We start from the raw sequence: 17,109 nt of genomic DNA on the forward strand, positions 1-17,109 counted from the left end.
AATCATGTGTCTTGTCATGCGGTTGTTGCACCATGTTCTTAATAGCTTCCTTGTTGCTCTTTTCCTCCAGGTTCTTAATGATCAAGGCTATGATGGGGCCACTGCAGACTTGTGGTCCTGTGGAGTGATACTCTTTGTACTACTTGCTGGCTACTTGCCTTTTGAAGATTCTAATCTCATGACGCTGTATAAACTGGTAAGACGTTTTGTCATTTGTGTCAATGCTTCTTCCTTTACCATTATCTGTGATTCTGTGTTACAATTTCGTCATTTTTCAGATAATAGCTGGTGAATATCATTGTCCTCCTTGGCTCTCTCCTGGTGCTAAGAACCTGATTGTTCGAATCCTGGATCCTAACCCTGTGACTGTAAGTTATTTCAGTTTATTAATGCTTTCAGGTTTAAGTCAATCCTTCTTTTGTTTTCTTCTGTCGAACCCAGAGAATATTCAGTACAATGGCAATTTTATTGTTTGTCTTTTGCTCATTAGGTTTGAGATCAAATTTACAACTATACATATTTAGAGAGCATCATTACTTGCGCGTAAACTAAGTCCCGACTTGAAAGCATAATTATTGACTTGGAATAATATCTGTAGTGTTGGGTTAAACTGTACCTTTAACAACATATTAAGGCAGCTGAAGCTCTTGATATATTAAGTTTCTTTTCAGTTTCATGTTACATTTTGTGTCACAGAAATTAATAAGTTTCCGTTATTGCTAACTCTTTCTTCTGAGGATATATACCTGAAATGAGCTACTGTTGGTAATATCTGCTGGTATCTTAATCATGATATAACTAAGGGATTACTAATGTGTATTCGTATTTTGGGTTTCCTATTAAAGAAGCTCTTAACAGCAATAGGTAAATAATCAGAGTTTTTCTAAGGGACAAGAGCTTTATATAATGGTTTTCCTTGTGAGGAGTTTACCTTTGTAATCTCTTTTATCTATCTCAGTATTGACTGTGTATTTTACATGACAGCGTATCACAATTCCAGAGGTTCTGAAAGATGCATGGTTCAAGAAAAATTACAAGCCAGCTGTTTTCGAGGAGAAGGAAGAAGCGAACTTGGATGATGTGGAAGCTGTTTTTAAAGATTCAGAAGTGAGGCATATTTATTTAGTCTGAGATCTGGGCAATGTTTAACTGTCTTTTCGTATTTTCAATTTACTTGAATAAATGTACATAACAGCCTGTGATTTATGAACAGGAGCATCATGTCAGAGAAAAGAAAGAGGAGCAACCAACTCCTATGAATGCCTTTGAGTTGATATCAATGGCGAGAGCTCTGGATCTTGGAAATTTGTTTGAAGAAGAACAGGTATGTCCTTTAGATGAAACATGCTTATTTTCTTAAATCTTTGAGCAAACAGTAGTTTAGTATGATGTGGCATTATATATACAACTTTACTCATGAGTCATGATGACAGAATATATATAGACCATATAAGGGTTCAGTCTTGCCACATTATATTTTCAGTAATGAACTCTATACCGTTTAACTTGCAGGGATTCAAGCGAGAAACGAGATTTGCAGCCAAAGGTGCTGCTAATGAATTAGTCCAGAAGATTGAAGAAGCTTCTAAGCCTCTCGGTTTCGATATTCAAAAGAAAAACTACAAGGTAAGCCGATCTTGTGAAACCCTATTAGTCTTCGTTTTTAGAGCCCTTTCTGTTAGAGTTAAGGATCACAAACACAAGAGAATCCAAAGCTACACAGAATCTTAAATCAAACATGCAATAAATACTAACCTCACAAAGAAATCCTCAAAACCTCTCATATAGTAATTACTAATTAGAGTAGAAATCTAATTAACATATTATATCTATCAGACTTGTTTCTCATTTCTTCTGTGGAGTGGAAGTTTCCTTTTTATGGATATCGAATTAATCTAACTATCGTGTCACTTTCACTAAAATGCTATTTTTGTACACAGATGAGACTTGAAAACGTGAATGCTGGAAGGAAGGGAAACCTAAAAGTTGCGACTGAGGTACATACATGACTCTTTCCTTTATCAAATTAGTATCAAAACCGAAATGAAATAAAAGAATTGACCTTATCTATGCATAATGTTTTGTAGATATTTCAAGTATCACCATCACTTCATATGATCGAAGTCCGGAAAACTAAAGGGGATACATTAGAATTTCACAAGGTATTATAAATAGTCACATCCAATTTTTGTCACTCTGTGGTAATGAATATCTTTCTAGGACCGTTTCTTACATCTGTTCATCTACTATCTTTGCAGTTCTACAAGAAGCTGTCGACCTCACTTAACGATGTGGTTTGGAAGTCCGGCGAGAGCTCTGGTTTGAGCAAATAAGGAAAGGACTGGTTCAAAATATGTGATATGTATCATATATCCTGCTTTGTCTTTTCTTTTCTGGTACTTTTTTTTTTTTTTTCTTTTCAAGACTCGATTCTTTTTAAATATTAGACACAAAAAAACCATGAGATTGACTCTGTACATATCGAAGCATGTGCAGTACAGCAGTAATGTTTTATGGTGTTAATATAATTGCGAACAATTGTGTCAAATATTTTATGTCCAAATGACTGCTTTTATTTTTATAACAGCTGGGTTCTCCAACTATACCGTGGCTTATTATATCATTCGAAAACGTTCGAGTTTCAAGAATGCTGGTAGAAAAGTAAAGTAAGCTCAAACGACACCGTTTCAAAGTAGTTTTAAAAAATACAAAAACCAAAAAAATCGCCGTTGCCGGGGATCGAACCCGGGTCACCCGCGTGACAGGCGGGAATACTTACCACTATACTACAACGACTTTGATGTTAGTTCATCTTGCTTCATTTTATTTATTTTCAAGAACTAAAGTGGGACTTGTATTATTTGTTATCCACATCAACGAGTTTTCTATGGTTGTCACATTTTTGTATACGTTATCAATAATAAAAAAAAAAAAAAAAAATCGAAAGTTTGTGTGTTCTCTGTGTTAGCCTTTGGAGCCATGGCTTCGTTATCATCAACGATAACTCAACCGTCGTTAGTACACATTCCCGGAGAATCCTTACTCCGTCACGTACCGAGCACGTGCTCTTTCCCGTTGAAGCCAACATCCACCACGAAGCGGATCATCTGTTCGCCGGCGAAAAACTCCGGTGAGGTGTCGGCGGAGGCAGAAACCGACGGTGGAACTAGCACCGCCGTGGATGAAGCACCGAAAGTATCACCATCTTTGATCTCAGCACTCAACGTCGAACGCGCTCTCCGTGGACTTCGTAATTAATCCCTCTCGATCGTTTCGATTTTTTAAAAAAATTTTGTTTTTTGGTTTGAATTAAAATAAAAAAATTGATGGTGGTTTGGATTAGAATGCAGCGATTACAGATGTAGATCACTATGGACGGCTTGGAGTTTCGAGAAAGTGTTCTTATGATCAGGTTCGAATCGGTTACCAAGATAGAGTTAAGGAGTTAAAGGAACAAGGCCTAGACGAAGAACAACTTAAGACCAAGTTGGATCTTGTCAAAGTCAGTATTCTCATACAACTCAAATCTTTTTTTCATTTTCACCATATTATTGTGGGACTTTTTTTTATCTATATATGTCCAATTTGTGCTTTTTAACCAACCAACTTATTTGAATATTTATTTGGAAAGTTGTCCTAAAAAGTAGTCTGACGTTACTTCAACTTGTCATAATAAGTTTCAACATATATCTCATGTTGTGAGATTCATGGAGAGATATAAAGGAAACTAATTAAGGATGAATTTTAGGAGTCGTATACGATCTTGTCGACCGTGGAAGAGAGAAGAATGTACGATTGGAGTCTAGCCAGAAGCGAAAAAGCAGAGCGGTATGTGTGGCCATTTGAGGTTGACATCATGGAACCGTCCAGGGAAGAACCACCTCCTCAGGTACGTATGTACCGGTTGTTTTGGTCACGTTGAGAACCCTTGGAAAATGTAAAATTTGCTTCAATTTAGTTTTTTTTCATGTCGATATCTTATATGGGAGATATGGACAGGAACCGGAAGACGTAGGACCAACGAGGGTTTTGGGATACTTCATTGGGGCATGGCTTGTCCTTGGTATCGCTCTTTCTGTTGCATTCAATCGTTAGCCAAATTTCGTTTTTCTTTACATTGTTCGTTCATATCCATTTCCTCACTTCAAATTCCATGTATATTTTATACCCGAATAAAAGATTTGCGTGTAAAAAATCTTATGATGTTTCAAGCTATAACAATGTAATGTACGTGGGAATTTATGTATCCCAATTTCCTAGTAGTAATGCGTAGGGAAAACTCACTTAAACAAGGTACAAATTCTCTATGGAAATATATGCCAAAGGGAGCATATGAGACCGGAAGATGTTTATATGGTGGTGGCATAAGTAACTTTTTAATGTACTAATGTGTGGTAAAGGTGATTATATAAGAAGAAGAATGACTTCATCTTGCACGGACATATCATTTATATTTACTATTTAAAGCATCAGAAAATGCTTTTTTCTAATATTGTTCATTTGTTTGTAACATCATTTCAATTTTTTCTTGTGAAATACATTTTGTGTTAATCACAAATATGGGCGTGCCGAGCACTTCAAGTTTATTATGAAAAATGAAAGTAAAACAATAGAAAAAATCGTGGGAAATGAGGAGATGTAAATTATTATTAAAAAAAAAATTAAAACGGAGGGGAAAGATAAGGTTTAGTTCTCAAACAAACGTCGTCGATCGGGAGTTGAGGATCAAAATTCAATCTATATATTAATGAACACTAAAATAAAAAATGGTTTAGTTGAGGTTAAAGAATGTTTAAGTTCTTGACTTAATTCTAATTAATTAATAAGTCATTGAGACACAAATAATAATACCGTCGTACAGTTTATTTTAGTAACGTAGATATTTAATTAGCTTACACGACCTGTTTGACTTCAGAATAAACTACTGATCAAAGCTTTTTATAGTTTTTGAAAACGAAGTAAAGCCAACGGCTTTAGTGGCATCGCAAACATTATTTTTTCTTAAAACAAAACTATTCCAATTTTCTTTTCTTTTTTAAATATCAACGAACCCCTAGCAAGACTAACTGTAACTCATAACAATTAGTATGTATCTATTATGAGTTTTCTCAAAAACAATTCCTTTGTGATTATTTTTTCGTTACTCTCCTTTTTTCCTGAATGTTATTAGTTATTACGCTCGTAAGCCCATATTTCTGTTAAGATAATGCTTTAGTAGATGATTAACTGCGATATGCAGAAAATTTGATAATCAAATAAATTGGTAAAATTCTATAGTGAATTGTTTATGCCGTTATATGAAAATAAATCTAACTATGTAATAGATAAGAAACTAACATATGATGTCCGAAAGAAAAAAAACATATGCGATGGCTTATGCCAGAATATTATAAAAAATTTATTTATATTCATATTTGCAATAGTTTGATTACAATAAAATGTTTAATGGTAAAATGCTAAATATCGCTTTTGGAAGTAGTATTTGTAATATTTGAAAGTGAAACGATAAATCTATATAATAATAATAATCTGAATAAATGTCAACAACAGTTACTATTTTTTGTTTACCTTTTCGTTAAATATATTTTTATGTTTATTTTGAAAAAATCACACGGTTGCATCTATTAATTGTAGAGTTGTGTTTTTTACTTTAAAATATCTATATAATATATTTATTTTGAAAAAAATAATAGTTGCGTATTCATTGTAGAGTTGTACCTTTTACCATAAAACCTATATAATGATAACAATTTGAATAAATATCAGTAACAGTTACAATTTTTCGTCGCAACTGATTCAGTATGAATTTTCATTTAATATTTTTTAACTTATAGTTGAGTCTTTTTACCATATTATTTTGTATTATAAGTTTTTATTTTGATTGTTGTGTTTTTTAAACTCACAGTTATATATGTTTAATATTTATGAAGTTGTAACTCTACTTATTATTTTCTTCTTTGAGATAATTTTAATTTTATTATTTAGTATATATTTTTTAAATGATTTTAACTTTTTTAAAAATATTTTTTCCGCGATATCATAGAAATCTGAGTCCTAGTAAAAATAATAAAGAACTTCAAATTTATCTTTTCAAATATAAACTGTTTGCTCGTTCTTGTTTTCTAAAGAAAACATACTGAATTCGTGTATATATTTCAAAGGATTAAATAGATGTTGTTAAATTACTTTATCGGACAACAATCCCGAATTACTTAATTTATTTCGGGCGGAATTTGAGAATTGTCCTCCAAAATCTTTATATTATAATGGTTGAGTTGAGTTGAGTCGGTCATAAACCTTTTTCTCTTCCCTTTTAATACATACCCAAGTCAGCGAAATTCATATGATAAAGTTACATTTGCCTGCCCCACGATTATTGTAAACCAATAATAATAAACCCACAATAATTGAAGGTTGTGAATAAGATAGACAAATGTCGTCAATTCTTTTACGTTTACTTTTTTTTTTTTTTAAACATCATTAACGTTTTACTTTATGCATGAGAAATAAGTGGGAATTAGTAGTACAAAAGTTAGTCAGTAATTTCAAATTTTTGTTTGTGATAAAGAAACGAAACTTAAATGTATGGTTTATTACCGGATTAACACAATCTACAGTCGCTCAAGTCTCAACATGTAACTATTTTTACCTAATCTTCTAAACCTTATATGTTTAATAAAATAACATATATAGGACAATAAGTTTTGTTTAAATTCTTATATTTCAGATTTAACTATGGTCAACCACTATAAACATTTTAAATAGTAAGAATAAACGATTATACCCTTTAACAAATAAAAAAATAATAAATGATTCTTTCACATGTTTAAAAGGTTAATTTAGGAATCGTCACTGCGTCACAAAATCTCTTGTTTTTATATGATTAAAACTTTAAAAGTCAATGAGATAACACTCACTTAACATATATTTAATATATATTGTACGTTAAATTTATTATTTCATAATATGTTAGATTTGTATATTCATGAATATTCTGATATTCAAAATTTCAAAGCATCTTGCTTCATTTACAGGATAATGAAAGTTTTTTTTCGTTGCACTAATATCCCAAATGAGATGGTGGATTCAAAGAAGCAATGACCAATTTCTTTCTTTCAAACGAAGAAACATCGCAAGCTAGTCAAGTAAAAGTTTCGTTGTTCGGCTATACTGTTTAGACTGTTATGTCGTTTTCTTTAATTTATTAATCCTCTCGTAAGTTATAACTACTTAATTAGGTGATTAGTTAAGGTGGGAGGAGAGGGATTCATCAGGTGGATGTACTTCTTCTAGAAGTCGAGAAGTTGTGAACACGATTGTATTGGATCTTGTCTTCTTCTGAATAGTAAATTAATTGTGCAATTTGACCCAATATTGGGATTTTTCGTTATCCTAATACTTATATATTAATACTAAGTCCAACTTTGGAATTCTTTAGTTGCATGAATACTCGTATTATTCTATATAATTATAAAAATACATCTTAGATAAATTTATAGTGATATTTTTAGACAACACCGAAATCTGATTACAGTGATTTTGGAAAAGCGTAGATAAAAGAACACTTCAAATAATTCAAATCTTTATATTATTGGCATACGAATATAAAAACTTGCTAACGAATCAAACCATTGAAAGGAGAAAACAACGAGTGGTTTCTTCTTAGAACTTAAGAACTGTTTCTCAAGTGAAATTCTAAAAGGTACGTATTTGTTTTTCTGTATTAGCCTTTGCATATGATTTTGTCGACATACGAAAATAAAAATAAAATTGTAATTTTTCCAAAAATTATTTATCTCAGTTAATTTTGGTAACTACTTCTAGGTATGTACGTAGGTTTTACTGGTTTAGTTCCACTATATCGATGATATATACTATTTTGTTGTGGCGTTCAACATATACATTTTTACAAATTACGGATATGAGAAATGTATCGTGATCAAAAACAGTAAATTAAAATTTGTGTTAATCCTGAACTCATTTACGTACATAAATTATATTGGAAAACAACTATATTTTTTCTTAAACCAGAGCTAGTGATTCTCATCAATCACTAATGATTGCTTATCCCTAACATCATCAACCATAGCTAAAATTTCGGGATGGGAATGACACAATGTTATCATCTATCAACCTCCATAATTTTTTTTACTTTTTGTCGTCCAAAAGTTTTATCAAATAGTTTAATTAGGATAAACTCCATATTTTGTGTTTAAGTTTAAAAAGATTAATTAAAAAGGAATTAAATATCTTATCTTTCAAAATCCAAACCTATTTTAACTTCATACATAACACTGTTTTTTTGTCTCAACAAATAAAATTTACTGGTTTTATAGTAATATTCTTTTTTTCTTTTTTTTGTTGTTGGTCAAACTAGTTTATAGTGGTAATCTTAAGTTGATAATTAAATCCAACTACTGACGGTTGAATTTGAACCGTCTTAAAAATTATTAACCAAAAGGAAGATGAAAATTTCGAATGGAAGAATCTCTAAGCATGGGTAGAAGAAAAAAATTGGAGGTTGTCAACCACCATACAATCAAATGGTTTTTGCAACCATTTAGAGTTCGGATTTTTTTTTCTTTATTCAAAATAATACTTATTTATAGTATTATCATTAAATAATAAAATCCTAAGAATAAAATTATTTTTTATATGTTATGTTATTTTTTTGTGACATTCTTTGACTACTAACTATTAAACTTGACTGTTTCCTAATCACCGAAGTCTCTGAGACAATTCTTAACCGTGTTGTATGTAACTGTTGTTTAAATGATGCTAATAATTTAAACCCATTAACTTCAGCAAGTGCTCTTCTTATTTGAGGCCAACAATTTCAGCTTAAGCTTATTGTGAGTTATACGGATGGTGGTAGAAACTAGAAAACTCAGCTTCTTGGCTTATTGGAAATAAAACAATAACTACGTCATCTCTCTGTAATGCCGTAAGCATACATACATACCAACTTTCTTACACAATAAATTTCATAGATTTTTCTTGTTATCTTTTTGTTTTTAATTTTTTCTTTTTCGATACGGGACAGATTTTGAGGATCCTTTAACCATTCTTTTAAGAATGGTTGAAATCTTTTTCTTTTTCTCTTTTTTTTTTTTTCCCTCCTTTAGTTAACTCAGTGTTGACAATATTAAAAGACATTTTAAAACCAATATCTTCGTTTAAAATAACATAAGTTTTTAAAAAGGCGTTATTAAAAGTATTGCATTTCAACGGCCGAATGAAATTAAAAAATTCATCACAATTAAATAAATTAATAAACAGTCCAAAAGCTATAACCTCAGTCGCTATTTATAGCTAAGCCACACAAGCTTCTCTCTCACCACAGACAAACAAAAAAAGGTTTGGTACCAAAAGCTAAAAGCTTCCATCTATATTAGAGTCTCTCAATTTAGCATTTACACACAATCACACACACACACACACACCAAACAAAAATGATAGCTTGCATAGAACCATACTTCTTGGATAACGACGCCGAGGCTACCTCCGCCGTCACCGCCGCCGTATTATCGACTGATAGCGTTTCTGAGTCACTTGACATCCAAGGAGAGATCCTGTGCGGCGGCGCTGCCGCGGATATCGCCGGAAGGGATTTCGGCGGCATGAACTGTGTGAAGCCACTTGCCGTGGTGAGACCAGTTGGACCGGCGGATATCGCCGGAGCGGTGAAAGCGGCTCTGAGGTCTGATAAACTCACGGTGGCGGCTCGCGGAAACGGCCATTCCATCAACGGTCAAGCCATGGCGGAAGGAGGACTCGTCGTCGATATGAGTTCCACGGCGGAGAATCATTTCGAGGTGGGTTTTTGTGGTGACACGGCGTACGTCGATGTCTCCGGAGGGGCATTATGGGAAAATGTGTTGAAACGGTCCGTTTCGGAGTACGGTTTGGCTCCGAGGTCGTGGACTGATTACCTCGGGCTGACGGTGGGTGGGACGTTGTCCAATGCCGGCGTTAGTGGACAAGCTTTCCGTTACGGACCACAGACGTCGAATGTAACGGAGTTAGACGTCGTAACGGGAAACGGAGACGTCGTCACTTGCTCGGAGGTTGAGAACTCTGAGCTCTTCTTCTCCGTTTTAGGTGGTCTTGGCCAGTTTGGTATCGTCACCAGAGCTAGGGTTTTGCTACAGCCAGCTCCAGATATGGTAGATTACTAATTATATATTATTTTCATAATCTCAAATTATATATTTTTTTGCATAATCCAATCAAAATAAATATATATTTTGTATTAATTAGGTGAGATGGATAAGAGTAGTATACACCGAGTTCGACGAGTTCACTCGGGATGCCGAGTGGCTAGTGAGTCAGAAGGACGAGTCGCCATCGTTCGATTACGTGGAAGGATTCGTGTTCGTCAACGATGATGACCCGGTCAACGGATGGCCGACTGTTCCGCTCCACCCGGATCATGATTTTGACCCGACCCGACTACCACAATCATCCGGGTCGGTTCTTTATTGCCTCGAACTCGGTCTTCACTACAGGGACTCCGATTCCAACTCAACCGTCGACAAGGTAAATAATAATAACTCTTATAACATTATTTAAAAATTCAAGAACCGTTCATCTTTGAATGAATAATGATCCGACGGTGGTGGAAGCATCTGATGTTCTAGAAACCTTGTTTGACCGAAATTGACCTTAGATGAAGTGTGAAGTTGACCGTCGGATCAAATCAACGGACTCTTTTTTTTTCTTTCTAATTCGCTTACAGTCATACGACACGTATTTCATATAGGACCGCATTGAGTTTTCTCGACCTCCATGATTACAACATAAAAATTCAATAAAGACATTAGAATTTTTTTTGTAATATTTTATAATTAAGGAAATATAATAGGGTGGGAAAGGGAATTATACAGTCTCTTGTCTGACTGCATAATATGAAACTGACGAGACATTGGGTAATGTATCTTCGATTTTGGATTGTCTGACATCAAAATATATACTCTATATATGTGCTTCTCTCTAATGCCCTTGTCGTAACCACGTTATTACGATTACGACATTTGTCTTCTTTTTCCTTTTTTTCCTTTATGCTTTTGTTGTCTTTCTCATGAAACCCATATTTTCAGATCACTTGCTTTTTGCTGCTACTCAATTATTTAGGTTAACTTCAATACGTGTGACGTGTCTATTGGTCATGCGGTATGGGACGTAAAGGGTGAAAATTGTAATTGTAGCATGTAAACGTTCTTAGTAAAAAACATTGATGATTTGATTTCAAACGGTCCCGGCTAAAATCTGACCATCGTTTTTATCCAGAATTATCTCTGAATGTACCAAAACACCCCTGACTGATTTTTTTTTCTTTTTGAGTAGAGGGTGGAGAGATTGATCGGACGGCTAAGATTTATTGAAGGATTAAGGTTTGAGGTAGATCTGTCTTACGTTGACTTTTTACTTCGGGTTAAACGGTCCGAGGAGATCGCCAAGGAGATCGGCACGTGGGAAACGCCCCACCCGTGGCTTAACCTCTTCGTGTCGAAGCGAGACATCGGAGAATTTAACCGGACGGTGTTTAAAGAACTTGTCAAGAACGGAGTTAATGGGCCGATGCTAGTGTACCCACTCTTGCGAAGCAGGTGAATATTGCTCTCTCTCTCTCTTTCTCTCTCTCTCTTTTCATTTTTGGTTAGACAAGGCACGTATCCAAAAGACTAAAACAAGATCGGTCTAGTTAGTTTTTTTCATTGCACGTGTTTGTCACGTGTGATGATTAGTCGTGCATGCGTAAACTTTAAAGGCACCACACAAGTCAGCGAGACGTGTGATCAACATATTGTCGCGAAACGTGGCACTGGCGCACACGTACGGGTTTGTAAGTACAAAAAAGTTGGGAGTATAGTGAAGTNTTAGATTTTGTAGGCGAGATCAAAAAACTAAACTAATACGATACCGTATTAGGTATTACGGTTGGGTGGGCGAAGGAGTTGTATTGTAACCGTCGTTAAGGTTAGCGTCGTATAGGGAAAGAGTTCGAAATATGAAAAATCTGTGGGGACAATGATACGCTTCTGAGACCCACTTTGATGTAATTTCTTTTTATTTACTTTTCTAAAGTAGCCTTTTCTACTTTGTAGTTTACCCAAGGGTAGTTTTGTGACTTTAGATATTTCTACTTTGTGTGGAAAATGAGATTTGCTGGTACCAAACTACTTGACGTAAGAAATAAAACCAATCGAGAGGATTAGTGATATGAATGAGTAAATTAAGTAATTTGGTCGGAACTTTTTTTGGTAATCAGGTGGGATGAGCGGACGTCGGTGGAAGTGCCGGAAGGAGAGATATTCTACATTGTGGCATTGCTTCGGTTCGTGCCGCCGTGTACAAAAGCTTCATCGGTTGAGAAATTGGTAGCTCAAAACCAAGAGATCGTTCATTGGTGTGTCAGAAATGGAATAGATTTCAAATTGTATCTTCCTCATTACAAGTGTCGAGAGGAATGGATTCGCCATTTTGGAAACCGATGGTCGAGATTTGTTGATAGGAAAGCTATGTTTGATCCTATGGCTATCCTTTCACCCGGCCAAAAGATTTTCAATAGGTCTCCTTGACCCCTCATATTGTTTTTTTTTCCTTTTCCTTTTCTTTTGTATTCTTGAGTTTTGTGGGCTTAATGTATGTTTTGTCTGTATTTTTCTTTCTCCCAAGAAAAAAAAAATCAACTGTTTTTCTTATAAAAATGGCCTATCATTATCAGCGTATGAGTCATGTCTAGTTATGAAGAACATAACAAGAAAAACGTTCTTATTTTGGTTTAAAATATTATCTTGGAATCTAATTTATCCTTTAATATATGTTGACTCTAGTGACACTAATACTAATGTAATCATTTTCTTTTAACCCGTCCATTAAGTGAGAAGATTGTCTAACAATCTTGAATGATATATGGAACTATGATAGAAAAAAAGAGAGATGGAAAGAGACATTGTTGAAAAAAATGGAGTTTTGAAGAGTTAGGTTGTCGACCTCATTGCTGAAATACATGTTATTTTGTTTAATACGTTAAAAAAAAATTTAACATTCTTTCGTATTGTTTTCTTTTTATATGTTAACACTTCACATTTGGATTACGTATCCCTATATTTCCACATAAGTTTCTACACTTCATGACCTTGTTAGATTTAGGATAAGAGATCCACGAGAGAATTGATAGACATTGAAAAGATAGTTTCTTCACATGCTGTCTCAATAATTAATCCAAAATCTATAAATGGATCAACCAAATCAATCACCCACCATCCATATTGGAGCCGGTCCATGATACTATTGTGACTACGACCCTATTTTGGATAATTCCTACTAAATTCTTATATATGTCCTATATATACTATTCGATTTGGACCGCTCGAATAATTTATGCACTTGATGATGATATGTGGCAAAAAATTAAAATTTATTATATGATAGAAAAAAAACTGAAGCTGTTTTTTTTTTCCAACTTTTATTTAAAAGATTGTGACATGTCGTAGACTTTTCCAGTCAAAGTTCAGATTCATATATAGAGTACTGTTGTTACTTGTATAATTCTGTGATGTGATAGTGAAATCTACCAATTTTAAATCGAACAAGTTATATATATAAAGATGTCGACGGCAAGCAAATTAGATGATGTCCATATCAATGCCATGTTATATAGCACGCGAGTGGTATTGACAATAGATATGAATTGGTGAGAAAGACGATTCAAAAGAAAAGGAGAGTATGAAACTAATTGATCAAATGTATACAACTTGGTATGTAGGAGACTATTTACGACTAATGGTGCAACCGTTACATGAATCATGATTGGGATAGTGTTTTGCATATATGAATAGTTTGAAAATAAAAATAAAAAGATGGATCCGTTGATCAGTCTCGGAAGGTTTACTTGACTCGTTATTCCAGATTACTCTCTTTTTTGGTTTGCCATTTTACGAGAGAAAGAAAAGTTAATTAATCAGACTTGTAGATTTGGGGCATCAGATTCTTCTCTTCTTACCAAAAAAGAATCAACGAAAAAGGTTTTGAGCTTCACCAACCTTTCTACATATATTATCAAAAAGATAACATTTTTTACACACACACACAATATATTGTTTTTTTTGTTCCTTTGCTTATATTTTTGTTATTGTTGATAATCATATATATTTTCGTGTGTTCCTCGTAAGAGATTCTGATTCTTTTGTCTTCTATTTTCCGTTTTCTTTTTGGAAAAAAGCTCACATGCCCATAAAGATAACGTAAAGCTAGTTGGAAGATATCAAACCAAGCATAGCTAGATAGATCACTAAAATTAGTTTGCCTCAAAAGAAAACTTCAAATCGACTTTTGGTCTTACATAATACGAAGTAGAAAAAGATATCTGTTAATTAATCTCACTCGGTTGAAAAAATTCAAAACAAATATATTTTTAATCCATCAAACGTGCAGAAAATAAATATGAATAACGACTAAATACGTAAATATTTTCAATCTAGATAAGTCCTACACACACAAGTCACAAAAAGGATATTTAATTTGGTGAAAGAAGCCAATATTTTTACATCTTTTAGTGATGTCATAACTCCCTTTCTTAGAGAACTACAATCTCTGTTCAACAAAGAAAGTGCCCTTTTAAATGAAAAAATGTGAAAACTTGTCGCATGTAAGTGGATAAATCTTCGTATAAAAAAACAAGAAAAAAAAAAAGATTTCAAAATTTTGGATTTCGAACCAAAATCTTACTCGATTTTCCCCACTCCCAACAAAAACATATATAATAAATTATTTTTCCTCTAACAACTTTTCTTTTCCCGTTGCTTTTCTGTTTGTTTCTTCTCTTTCACAAAAGATGAGATTCTAATTTTTATATATTTGTTCACAGCTTTAGATAACGCAATTATAAGATGATGATTTCATTGTAAGAGGCAAAGCATAGACTAATTAAACAATGGGCTAAGAATTTCCCATGCAAGAGCATTCCTAGTACGTTCTCTGCTAAACGTGCCATGCATGCACGGACGTGTTCTTCAAATTTTTAATTACTTTATTTGCTGCTTATGGGTCACTACAAGCCAAATACGTTCTTACTATTTTATAGCTTTGATTTGTCTAAATCGAAGAAAAGTATTATGCAATACATAACATAACTTAATTATATTACTTTTAAGTTTTAATATATAATTGGCTTAGTAGGTCTTATATGATTAGTCTATTTTTTTCAAGTAATTTAATATTTTTTTTTAGTATAAAACTGTAACTAGACCTTTAACGACGCATTATTTTCGTCGACCAAAACTGATTATGGTGGTAAACCCGGCCTTTTGCCGATTTTTATTTCCAAATTTCTCATTAGCTAATTAGTTTGTTATTGCTTTATTGTCTTGGCTTTAAGGATGAAGGTTCGAACCTTCTATTCTATCCTTCATACTACAGTTTTATTTTTCATAATAGGCTCACAAAAGTAGTTTTTCCCTCTCAAAATTAGTTTTGCTTGTATAAGTCCGAAGTTTTTTGGTAACGAATAAAAAATAACTATAATGAAATTGAGATCTGGAACCAAATTTAAATAGATGTAAATAATATGCTACAGATTAATAATGGTTCAACCTTTTTCTTGAACTATTTACTATTTGACAACTAATATTTGGGTTAAAATCCTGATTTCATAATGGGAGACCAAAATTCAAACTTGAATTCATAAAATAATGGTTTGGTGAGATAGATCTTTATAAAGTTGTCATGACTGATGAATTTGATTTTTGATGACAGTTGGTTATTTATGTTTAAACTTTTTTTTTTTTTTTGATTTTTCCATCGCGAAAATTAATTTGTGTGGGTTGGGTATTATGGAATTACGTTCCGTTTGACACGTGAATGGAGATGCTTTATGCATGTGAATTTTAACTTGCTTTGTAGTGAATTATATTAATTAACCAAAAGAATATCTATGATTCCCCGATAAAATGAAAAAGAAAGATAAAGTTTTAGTGTCCAAGAAATGAAAACTTCAAAGAGAAAAAAAAATAAAAAAAGTGAAATGAAAAATTGAAACTTTAGAGTAAAAAAAGAATAGAGCACAATCGAACAACGATGAGAAGACAATTATCATAAAGATACTTTCGATTTACGTCCTCGGTCTTGCCGTTACTATATAAATATATAATTTCGTGTGATCATAGCAACTACATTAAAGAAAATTAAAGATACAAGTTTAAACCCATAGGTTTCCCAATTTAAAAATCACTGATGTTCCTTTTTTTTGATTATTCTCAAAAGATCACTGACGTTTATATTAACTTCAGAAGACTGTAGTCCCTTATCTTTTGCTTAATCTCCCAAACCGGGCTTGTCCGCACCGTCGTTTCAGTTTAAGTAACTAAAGAACATTTTCAATACGAAACAGCATATGAATTCACAAAAACTCTCAATCTACAACTTTACTGCCACAAACATACAAAACGAAATAGTATTTGTGTATATGTGTTGAATATATATATCATGGTCCACTAGAAAACGATGTCATATAGAGTTCAATTACAGCTATTCTTTCAGGAAGGACCATTCCACATTCAACAATTTCGATTCACATACTTTTCAGTTTTCCTATCTCTATCACTCCGCAACGACATTACAATGATGTGATGTGATATGCCCAACACGGTATGTATGAACTATACATAGACAGACACACTCACACATAAGAACATTATTTGTAAATTTTAATTCAACTGCAGAGTTTTGATTTTTTTCATTTTATAACGAGATTGAAGTAAATCACTGTATATGTCGTTTGATTAAAAATCAATATTTTCACCTATTTCATACTCGAACCATATTTATTCGGTGACACTCAAAATCATTTTTGTGACAAAAGCTATATTCTTGAGATCTTAGAAACTAATATGACCATATATGCCATTAGTTTTTTTAAATTAAAAAAATCTGTCAATAACTATAAAAAATAATAATTAATTATGGATTTGACATTATTTATTATGGCATTGATTTTGCCATTTTGTCTAAAATCTTATGAATTTGTCATTTTTAAGCTACAAAAATACAATTAAACATATGATTATCACGTTATGTTTGGGTTTAGTCTGTTCTATTTTTCTTAAA

At 33.0% G+C, this 17,109-nt stretch overlaps 3 protein-coding genes and 1 non-coding gene across 4 annotated transcripts; 3 read left to right on the plus strand and 1 right to left on the minus strand.

Annotated features, from left to right (window-relative positions):
- Positions 179-2,548, plus strand: LOC104738082 (CBL-interacting serine/threonine-protein kinase 26-like). Its single transcript, XM_010458318.2, has 8 exons — positions 179-196; positions 279-368; positions 985-1,107; positions 1,214-1,324; positions 1,513-1,626; positions 1,941-1,997; positions 2,088-2,162; positions 2,259-2,548. The coding sequence occupies exons 1-8, from the start codon at positions 179-181 to the stop codon at positions 2,331-2,333; spliced, it is 663 nt and encodes a 220-aa protein (XP_010456620.2). The 3' UTR covers positions 2,334-2,548.
- On the minus strand, positions 2,725-2,796 carry TRNAD-GUC. The gene has a single exon. It is a non-coding gene; the product is annotated as a tRNA-Asp (tRNA).
- On the plus strand, positions 2,896-4,259 carry LOC104736199 (NAD(P)H-quinone oxidoreductase subunit U, chloroplastic). Its single transcript, XM_010456148.1, has 4 exons — positions 2,896-3,250; positions 3,351-3,502; positions 3,749-3,889; positions 4,000-4,259. Exons 1-4 carry the CDS (start codon positions 2,980-2,982, stop codon positions 4,093-4,095), a joined length of 660 nt encoding a protein of 219 aa, XP_010454450.1. The 5' UTR covers positions 2,896-2,979; the 3' UTR covers positions 4,096-4,259.
- Positions 9,328-12,731, plus strand: LOC104736200 (cytokinin dehydrogenase 7-like). Its single transcript, XM_010456149.1, has 4 exons — positions 9,328-10,166; positions 10,261-10,539; positions 11,347-11,609; positions 12,272-12,731. Exons 1-4 carry the CDS (start codon positions 9,453-9,455, stop codon positions 12,579-12,581), a joined length of 1,566 nt encoding a protein of 521 aa, XP_010454451.1. The 5' UTR covers positions 9,328-9,452; the 3' UTR covers positions 12,582-12,731.

Source organism: Camelina sativa, chromosome 13, assembly GCF_000633955.1.
Source record: "Camelina sativa cultivar DH55 chromosome 13, Cs, whole genome shotgun sequence".
Taxonomy (NCBI): domain Eukaryota; kingdom Viridiplantae; phylum Streptophyta; class Magnoliopsida; order Brassicales; family Brassicaceae; genus Camelina; species Camelina sativa.

Coding starts and splice junctions, on each gene's coding strand:
- LOC104738082 (XM_010458318.2), top strand. Junction 1,325..1,512: donor ATTTGTTTGAAGAAGAACAG/GTATGTCCTTTA, acceptor TTTAACTTGCAG/GGATTCAAGCGAGAAACGAG. Junction 1,998..2,087: donor ACCTAAAAGTTGCGACTGAG/GTACATACATGA, acceptor AATGTTTTGTAG/ATATTTCAAGTATCACCATC.
- LOC104736199 (XM_010456148.1), top strand. CDS start 2,980: ATGGCTTCGTTATCATCAACGATAACTCAACCGTCGTTAGTACACATT. Junction 3,251..3,350: donor ACGCGCTCTCCGTGGACTTC/GTAATTAATCCC, acceptor ATTAGAATGCAG/CGATTACAGATGTAGATCAC. Junction 3,890..3,999: donor GGGAAGAACCACCTCCTCAG/GTACGTATGTAC, acceptor AGATATGGACAG/GAACCGGAAGACGTAGGACC.
- LOC104736200 (XM_010456149.1), top strand. CDS start 9,453: ATGATAGCTTGCATAGAACCATACTTCTTGGATAACGACGCCGAGGCT. Junction 10,167..10,260: donor TACAGCCAGCTCCAGATATG/GTAGATTACTAA, acceptor TGTATTAATTAG/GTGAGATGGATAAGAGTAGT. Junction 11,610..12,271: donor TACCCACTCTTGCGAAGCAG/GTGAATATTGCT, acceptor TTTGGTAATCAG/GTGGGATGAGCGGACGTCGG.